Here is an 8,930-nt window from a genome sequence, read left to right as displayed (position 1 = left end):
ATGACGGATGGGGGGGCGGCATGAGGCAGGCCGGGCTGGGTGGCCGCAGTGCTTGCGGCGATGATGGGGGTGGCGGGGGATGGTGGGCGGGGGCTCCGGTGGTGGCTCTGGCGGGGGGTCGCTGTGCTGGCGGGTGGACGGCGGTGCCCAGCAGGTGCTGGAAGTGGCGCGCCACGTCCTCTCGCTAGCCTGAAGCACTCCCAGGGTTCAGCGTTGGTCTGCCAACGATCTGGGCAATCTACTTCACTCGTCATCTGGTGTGCTGCTGGAGCAACACGTGGCGCACTGCTGTGGCGAGTAATCCATAATTTAAACCTGGGTCACACCTGGCCGCCGCCGGCGCCAGATGGCAACGCGCCAAGCTGGCGCCGAGGGGGGGTACCAACCGCATGATGCACAAAAGGACCGGCGGCGGCCTGGCGCGTCATTCCACACTTCCATTGCTCTGTATGGCTCCCCCGCCTTCAATATAGTCTGGTGACACACCGTCGACCTGCATCTGGTTCACTCTCTGCACTTCCGACACTTTGCAGCCATGCTGTCGCGGGCCATCGTTGCCTCTTGCCGCAAGTCCCTGGCCACTACCGCCTACCAGGGCACCCGGGCGCTGTCCAGCGCCTCCGCCATCTGCTCCTCGGCCGAGAGCTCTCCCTCCCAGCCCAAGCGTCGTGGTGGCGAGAGCGACATGTATGCCATGAAGCCGCTCGGCAAGCGCATGATGAGTCCCGAGGCCAAGGCACTGCGCGACGCGTGAGTGGCGGCGGGGCGGGGTCAGCGGCTCGTGGTGGCACCGTGCAGTGATTGCCAGCAAAATCCCGTGGCATCCTGCCACTTCTCCTGAACTGGAGAGCGTTTATGTACCCTGCTCTTTCAGCATCCAACTGACGCTTCATTCTACCCTCCTGCTGCAGGCTGCGTCTGAATGATTTCGGCCGGCCCCGCCACAGCGCTTCCACCATGGGCGAGCGGCACATGCACGCCGCCCAGGCTGGCCGTCCATAAATTATCCACCTGCCCATCAGCACTCCCTTTGATCCCTCTTGCACAAACCTCCATGCGCTGACCGTATTCGTCAGCGCCCAGCACTTGCCAGCCGTGAGTTACTTGGGTCCTGCCATGCCAGCCGTGAGTTACTTGGGGCCTGCCACTTTTGGCTGGCCCAGACATCCGTCCTGCCAAAATTCCTGAGAGCATATTCATCATCCTTTGCCTTGCGAGCGTGTGAGCCTTCCCTTGTTTCCTCGGTATCTGTTGCTGCGTTTGGCTGAGCCGGGCGCAACTGTTCTTTCCTGCTGTTTTCAAGCATTTGACGTTCATCCATGTAAAGTTTCTCCTACACTAGCTGGAGGAGCCAGGCAAGCGCACTCTGCTGGGCCTGGGCGGAGTGGCGGTGCGCAGATGACTTGCGGCGGCGCTGCCCGGGTGGCGCCACCGGGCTGACCTGGAGCGAAAACGCGTGAGCTCCTGCAGCCGGCCCATCTGATCGCCCTCTGCAAACACCTGTGTCGTCACCTCGCTGCGCATTGTTGAGTTTGGGTTGGTGGGCCACCCAAGAGTCAGAATGGGCTGCTGCTGCGGAGAGGAGGACGACGAGCCATTCGTGCAGTATGACTCGCGCTCTAGAACCCAGGCAGGAGACCGCGCCGCCCCGCCTCTGCCCCGCCGCCACCGGCCGCCCGTGGAAACCGACTTTGCTGCCCACACTTCCCCTCCATTCCCCAGGTGGAGGAGCTGCGCAACCAGCTGTCCTCTATCATGCCGCCACTGGATGTGGGCTGGCAGGCAGACGCCACCGTCAACGTTGCGCTGACCAGCCAGCCCTCACTGGGCGTCTTTGAGCGGCGGCACAGCATGAGCCTGGGCGCCGCCACGATGCCGCGCCGCGAGCAGCAGCAGCCGGGTGCGCACGCCATCATGCCACTGATGATTTGTCTGCCGCCGGCAGCTGCTGCGTGGCAGCGCTGCCCAACACCCACCGAGGGTGCCTACTGCTCGGCCATTACAAGGGTTGCTGAGGCACACATCCTTTTCCTCGCCGCTGATGTCCTCCCAACGCAGGGAATGGACAGCCACACCAGCTGAAGTGGACCGACAGCCGTAAGCTGCTGGAGGCGGCGATAGGGATGGAGCAGATGCAGGTGGGGTGGGGCGATGCAAGGCGCTGCCAACGTTTGGATTGGCGGCCGCTGCTGCTCTCCGCCGGCTTCCGCTGGCCCTGCCAGGCCCCAACCCCACCCGGCTGCCTGCGCCTGCCTGCCCGCCTGCGCCGCGCAGCCGATCCCTGAGAACACGCCGCCTGCCTCTAACGGCTGGGGCTGGGGGCAGGGGCAGGGACCCGGCTTGGAGGCGGAGGAGGCTCGCCTGCAGGAGCGGCTGTTCAAGCTGAAGCTGGAGCATTACGTGATGGAAGGGGATGGCAGCTGCCAGTTCCGGGCCGTCTCCTTTGGGCTGTATGGTGGGCGCGGGCGGTGCTTGTGCAACTGCTGCATGCCTATGGCGCTGCCTGCCCGGTCTGGCCCGCCCCGGTGTTGCTCGCATGCAACAGCCAGGCGCCGTGCCCCCAGCATGCTGCCGCCGCCGCATCTGGGGCCGCCCACGCTCTCCCTCTCCACCCCTGTGCCGAGCGCAGGCACGCAGCGGCACCACACGTACGTGCGGCGCAAGGCGGTACAGTACATGCAGCAGCGGCGGCAGGACTTTGAGGCGTTCCTGGGGGAGGACTTTGGGGGGTACATGAGGTGAGCGCTGTGTACTGCATGTGTGCTGCATGTGTACTGCCTGCGTGCTGCCCGTGCACTGCCTGGGGTTTTGGCCACGGGGTGCATCGGGTGGGGAGCCTGGCGGCTGGTCCTCACACCGGCAGCAAGCGGCGGCACAGCGTGTGCCTCCACCTCGTGCGGCATCTGCCAGCGGGGATGCGCCTGCTGCCTCGCTCATCGGCCTGCTGCTCGTGGATGGGCTGGCGGCCCGTCGGCAGCGGGCCCACCAGACACCGCTGCCCGGCGGCGCTGCTCCCCGATACCCCTCTGCTGCCGCGACCGTCCCCCGGTTCCGCAGGCAGATGGGCCGGCTGGGGACGTGGGGCGACGAGCTGACACTGCGGGGCATCTGCGAGGCGCTGGCGGTAGTGGTGAACGTCATCTCGTCAGGTGCCGTAGCGCTTGACGGGAGGTGCCTCCCGGCTGCCTGCTGGCGGCTCCTGCCTGGCTGGTGGGCCGTGAGTCTTGCCGGGCTGTGGCTCTTGGGGCCGCCCTGTGGTGGGTCCAGCAAAGCTCCCAACAGGCTGGTGTCTCCCCTCGCCGCGCTATTTCCTCCTCGGCTGCATGCCTGGAGCGCCCGCACCCAGCCAGCGCTGCTGCCGCCGCCCTTGCAGACCGCGAGAACTGGTTCCTGCGGTACATCCCGCGCACCACGCGGCCCCAGCACGAGATATTCGTGACCTACATCGCGCCGCTGCACTACAATGCCGTCAGGTGGGGGCCCGGCATGGCGCGGCGTGCCGTGGCAAGCAGGCCATCCAAGTTGGATCCCAATCCTCCCGTCTCTCGTGCCGTTGCCTGCGCCGCAGGCGGCAGAACACCGGCGCGCGCCTGCGGCAGAGCTTTGGGCGGCAGGGGTCGCAGCTGGCGCGGGCGGTCAGCAGCTACCAGCGGCGGTACGGCATCCCCGAGACGCCGCAGCACATGATGCACGCCTTGTGAGCGGCGGCTGAGGACTGGCGCGGCCTGCCAATGCCCGACCGCACAGACACTTTCACCCGCGCCCCATTGGGCTGGCTTGTTGCACTTGGCACTTCCACATCCTGCCTGGCATGAGCCGCCGAGAGTGCTGTAAAGTGGTGTGCCGACTTTCCCTGGCAACCAAGAAGCGGCTTCACGCTTCACACTCAGCAAGGGAACTCCAATCTAGAACTCCAATCTACTCAAAAAAATGGGGCGCGCCGCACCACACGCAGGGGCCGGCGCTCCTTGTCCGGAAGGGAGGATGCTGCCGGCTGCCCTCGCCAGCGGCTGCCAGCTGCCTGCCCCCTTCATGAGGGCGCCCCGAGGTACCTCGACAGCGTTATCAAGTCGCTGAACACGCCCGCCGCCGTCACCGCGGGGCCCGCGCCCGGTCCCCGCACTATCAACGGCGGGTTGCTGCAGGCCGGCGGGCGGCGGCGGGCAGGGGATGAGTCGGCACAACTGCCAGGGGGCATCGCGCCGAGCGGCGCCCAGCGCCGGCTATGCAAGCGGGCGTCATTTGCTGACATGCCCTGCACGCATGCCACGGTACTGCAGGCGGTACAGAGGCGGCGCCACACCTGTACCGCATCGTGGTGAAGGAAATGATGTTCTCTGTGCCGGCCAGGTTGGCAAATGGATGCGACTTGGGGAACCGCCGCAGCAGCACCTGCGGCGGCGGAGCAGGCCAAAGAGGCCGGTAGAGGGTCGAGGAGGGGCCTGGGGAGGCCAGGAACCATTCAGGCGCTGCACGCCAGCTCCAGCTGCTGCGTAGCACACTCTGCGGTACGAGGCGCATGAGCTGCCGCCGCCAGGCCAGCAAACAAGCACCGCCGGCCGGACGCAGGCGCCTTCCACAGCTAGCCGCCGGCAGGCACCCCTGCAGCTGGCCGCTTCAAGGCAGCCCGTGTATGAGGGGGCCTATGTCCGCCTCGCACCTGGCACACGCCGCTCTCTGCGTCGTACGAGCCCACATAACGCAGCACCTCGCCGTGCCTGTCTGCCTGCTGCACCCGCTCAGCCATTATGTCGTCGTACTGCAGGCGGTACGCAAGGGCAAGGCAGGCAGCACGTTGGTACCATCGTGGTGCAGCGTGTCGAGCGCAGGGGCACCTCGTGCAGAGCAAAGACGAGACCATCCAGTGCACAGTCACAGCGCAGCACAGCACAGCACGGAGCGCACAGCACAGCTGAAACTCCCAGCACAGCCCAGCACAGCCCAGCGCAGCGCAGCGCAGCAGCCAAAGCGCACCTCGTGCAGAGAGTCCATGAACTCCTGCGGCGACTGCGCCTTGCGCAGCGGCTCCGGCACCAGGCTCTCTGCGGGGCGGTGGGCGGCGGCGGCGAGCGCGCAGGGCAAGGCGGCGTGAGATGCGCGCCCGCGGCAGCGCGCGGCGCGGCAGGCAGCGGCGCGGGTGGCGGGCAGGGGGCGGGCAGCGGGGGGCGGCGCTGTGCATCTGGACACACAATCGGCTGCCGCAGACAGCACCTGCTGGTTGGAGCGCTGAAACGGAACCACACAGCACCTGTCCATGCTGCAATGCAGAGCACGAACAGGGAGCCCACCTGTGTCTACTGAGGACAGCTCGATCTTGTTGCCGCACTCACGAGCCAGGTTGATCACCTTGCGCGTCACATCCATGCCTGCGTGGCGGCGGCGACAGGCAGGCAGGCAGGGGGGCAGTCACGCCCATGCCTGGGAGGGCGAGGAGCGGGCAAGCACACCCACAGAGGGGGTGCCTCCGGTTCCTGGCACGCAGGCAAGCAGGAGGACGCCGCTCATGCCGGCGCCGCTGCCGCGGGCCCGAGCCGCGGCTGCCGCCGGCAAGCGGGCCAGCCGTCCAGCGGGTGTGCAAGCCACGGGCCCGGGGAGAGAGCTGCGCCTGGGTGGAGCGCCACGCCTCTGCACCAACACCTCAGCCACTCCTGCCACCGGGCCCGACCGACCGACCGCACGCCCCGCCAGCGCCCGCGCCCTCCCAGCAGCCGCCCACCCGACAGGTCGTCCCGGGGGTCGGGCTCGGTGTAGCCGCGCCGCCGCGCGCCCGACACCACCTCGCTAAACGCCTTGCCGGGCGCGAGCTCGTTGAAGATGTAGGACAGGGTGCCGCTGCGGGGTGCGGCAGGGAGGGGACGGGCGCATGTTGCAATACTATTGTTGCAATGTTATTGTTGCAATGGCTGCAATGGTTGTTTCAGACAGCGTGCCGCAGCGGGGCGCAGGGAGAGGAAGGGTTACGGCGTGGCAGCGAAGCTGTCTGGGTGGGGTGGCACAGGCGGAGCAGCAGCGAGGGGAGCAGCGGGCGCAGCGCCCCGCTTGGCACCGGCTCCACCAGCAGCCGCACAGCCCTGGCCCCAGCGGCGCTCTGGCGGCGGTTATCCCACCTGAAGACGCCCTCGATGCGCTGCACCTCATCCCCCGTGTCCAGCAGCTGCTTGAGGGTGCTCATCACCGGCAGCCCCGCCCCCACGGTGCCCTCATACCTGCAGCCAGGCAGGCAGGCAGGCAGGCAAGCAGGCAGGCAGGCAGGAGGGCACCCCATCGGTCGGCTCGCATGCTCCGGGGTGCTGCCAAGCCTGCTCCAGCGCCACCCCGCTTCGCCTGCCCAGCCCACACAGCCACATGCAGCCTCCCAGGTGGCCCGCTCGGGTGCGCACATGTAGTGGGCGCTCCCCGCCTTCTGCAGCTGCTTCACCGCCAGGTACTCGGCCAGCGGACCGCTGTTCAGCTTCTTGTTGGGGGTAACAATGTGGATGCCCTGCGGCGGCAGCGCGATACAAGCTTTGTGCGCACACATGCGGAGGGGCGGCGGCAGCGGCGCGGGCACTGATGGCAGTGCTTCTTGCAGTGATGTCAACAGGTGCAGCTCACCCTGCCGGGACGTAACCAGGCAAAGCACACCACCCACGGCGGTAACAGTGAGGACCCCACCTGCTCCATCCAGCGGCGGTAGAACTGCGGTACATATGCTGAGGCGGTACAGTCGATGATAACCTTGTGCGGCAGCGGCAAGGCACGCAGGTGCTGCGTCAGCACCCCCAGGCTCGCGTCGGCGGCTGCAGGCGGCGCGGGCAGCAGTGGCGGGTCAACACTCTGCTGCGACCGCCGCAGCTGCAGCTTGGCAGGCAGGCAGGCGCTGCTTGCGGTCCCGACGGTCAGCCCACCAGCCAAGTCATTCAGCAAGCAGGCATCGAGCCGCAGGTGCAGCCGCGGCATCGACGGCCGCAGAACTGGGCCGCCTGAGTGGCGGCGGCAGCGGCGGCGCTCACACGACTCCAGGAGCTGTTCCCCATAGGTTTCAAGGTTGATGGGTTGCCCCTCCTTGCCCAGGATGACCTGGCTGCTGTTCAGGATGCCCTGCACCTGCAGGTCGATCCGGTACTTGTTGAAGAGGTTGGGGGTCTGCAGGGCCAAGCAGGAGTGAGGGGCAGTTGGAGGCAAGCTCAACCGAAAGCGGGGCTACCGTGCGGTCGAGAAGCTGGGTTCTAACGCTTGGTCAAGAGCAAGGAGGCACCAGCATGACCAGAGCGCCCATGTGCATGCTTGCCACATGGTGGTGCAGGGCAAGGTAACCAGCAGTGGGCAGCATGGCGCAGCATTTGGGCGGCACCAAGGGCGGCGGCGGCAGGCGGCGGCGGCGGCGGCAAAGCCAGGCAGCAAGGCAGCAATCGGGGTGCTTCCCTGCACACACCCGATCGCTCCCGCTTACCTCTACTCGCAGCTGCTCCAGGAGGGCGCGGCCCACGGCGCCAGGGCCGACCAGCCCGATGGCAATGGACACGTTTTCCGTCATCGCTCGCTTCAAGACTCCCGCCATTCAGCCCCTGAGGGCGATGCTGGGACCCGCTGGCCTCCCGCAACGTGTCGGCGGCCGGTGAGAGCGCCCGACTCAACCCAACGCGCTATTGGTGGCTCTGGATCGGCCTGTGCGTGTCGGGGGTGCCTGATGCTCATGCATATGCGTTAGCAATCATGGGACAGCTGCCAGCAAGGCGTGCTGTCTCACCCGCCCTTCCATTTGTATGGCAGGCCCAGACTCCACTGAAGTGCTTGCTCTGCTTGCTCTCTTGCTCCAATGTCGCCAGCAGGCCATCCTGGGGCAGTAGACTGGGGCTCCCTGCCTGCCGACCTCCTGCAGCACGCCCTTCGCTTGTGGGTGGGCGGGCTGTGTCAGGGAGAGCTCCTGACGGTGCACGATGCAGCAAGAGTGGTGTTGGCTCCAAGGGGCGTGAACCGGCACTGGCGGCAAGCCTGCGCCGCCAGCCAGGTGTGGGATAGGCGGTACCCCCTGCGACTTGTGCCATCCAGCCCTCTGGTGCACTTGCCCATGGCACTGTGCTTGTACCAGCGGCGCGCCTCCGCTTCCGCCGCCAGCCCTTCTCGCAGCAAGGCCTGATGCACCACCCCGCTGCCGACCGCCGTGCCCGCGCGCCCTGTGGCTGCCGCAGCTGCGCCTCGCGCTGAGGTGCAACGCTGCACGCCGCGGCGACCTGTGCTGCGCCGTCCCAATGGCGGTGCACTGGGGCGTGGAGGTGACGGAGCTGTGGTGCGAGACGCGGCAGGAGGCGCCGCCGACCACAGCAGACCTGGTGCAGCACGTGCTGAGCCAGGAGGCCTTCTGGGCGCAGGTGTGTGGTGGCTGCCCGCGGGAGCAAGCCCCCAATGCTCCCATGCACAGCACCGTCTGATGGAGACCGGCACGCCGGGGGTGTGTGCCGTTCTGCTAGCTGTAGCGTGCTTCATTGCGGGTGTGCAGCGCTGCTCTGAGGATGGGGTGTCGGGCGGCATTGGGGTTGCTGGCGCTGGCTCTGGTGCCCGCGGTCAGTGCTAGTGGGCCGCCGATCCGGGGGCTGGACCCCGCCCTGGGGCCTCGCTACGAGATACCTCACTGCTGCAGACGCTGCGCTCCCGCATGCGCGCTCCGCCCTGCAGGTCGCTCCCCGGCTGCAGCTGCTGGCCGGCGTGCCCGCGGGCGTCAAGGGCTGGCCCTGGGGCCTGCTGCAGGCCTGCCGCCACCGGCTCCGCGCCCTGCACCTGCACGCGGCGGGCACGGAGCTGCGGGTGGGCGGCGCAGGGTGGCGCCAGCTGGGCGCGCTGCGCCAGCTGGAGGCCACCACGGCGCCCTACGCCACGGTCGACGTGGAGGCGCTGCCGCCGGCGCTGCGCCAGCTCAGCGTCACCAGCTCCAACGTCTTTATAGACGTGCC

General features: G+C 67.7%; 3 protein-coding genes across 3 annotated transcripts; 2 read left to right on the top strand and 1 right to left on the bottom strand.

Annotated features, from left to right (window-relative positions):
• Window positions 1-533: 533 nt before the first annotated feature.
• CHLNCDRAFT_57540 (expressed protein) lies at window positions 534-1,337 on the top strand (the record flags this gene model as incomplete). The annotated part of the gene is made up of 2 exons (XM_005848900.1): window positions 534-750; window positions 912-1,337. The coding sequence occupies 2 exons, from the start codon at window positions 536-538 to the stop codon at window positions 1,000-1,002; spliced, it is 306 nt and encodes a 101-aa protein (XP_005848962.1). The 3' UTR covers window positions 1,003-1,337.
• A 224-nt stretch (window positions 1,338-1,561) lies between these two features.
• On the top strand, window positions 1,562-3,701 carry CHLNCDRAFT_144480 (hypothetical protein; the record flags this gene model as incomplete). Its single annotated transcript, XM_005848899.1, has 8 exons — window positions 1,562-1,600; window positions 1,723-1,900; window positions 2,059-2,138; window positions 2,275-2,455; window positions 2,630-2,738; window positions 3,058-3,149; window positions 3,374-3,473; window positions 3,569-3,701. 8 exons carry the CDS (start codon window positions 1,562-1,564, stop codon window positions 3,699-3,701), a joined length of 912 nt encoding a protein of 303 aa, XP_005848961.1.
• A 166-nt stretch (window positions 3,702-3,867) lies between these two features.
• Window positions 3,868-7,516, bottom strand: CHLNCDRAFT_57539 (hypothetical protein; the record flags this gene model as incomplete). The annotated part of the gene is made up of 11 exons (XM_005848693.1): window positions 3,868-4,139; window positions 4,304-4,392; window positions 4,661-4,759; window positions 4,975-5,042; window positions 5,289-5,366; window positions 5,717-5,832; window positions 6,108-6,206; window positions 6,381-6,481; window positions 6,595-6,779; window positions 6,993-7,125; window positions 7,433-7,516. The coding sequence occupies 11 exons, from the start codon at window positions 7,514-7,516 to the stop codon at window positions 4,031-4,033; spliced, it is 1,161 nt and encodes a 386-aa protein (XP_005848755.1). The 3' UTR covers window positions 3,868-4,030.
• Between the last annotated feature and the right edge of the window lie 1,414 nt (window positions 7,517-8,930).

Source organism: Chlorella variabilis (genome assembly GCF_000147415.1).
Source record: "Chlorella variabilis unplaced genomic scaffold CHLNCscaffold_7, whole genome shotgun sequence".
Lineage (NCBI taxonomy): Eukaryota > Viridiplantae > Chlorophyta > Trebouxiophyceae > Chlorellales > Chlorellaceae > Chlorella > Chlorella variabilis.
The sequence above is the reverse complement of the archived record's forward strand: the minus strand, read 5'-3'. Positions and strand labels throughout refer to the sequence as shown.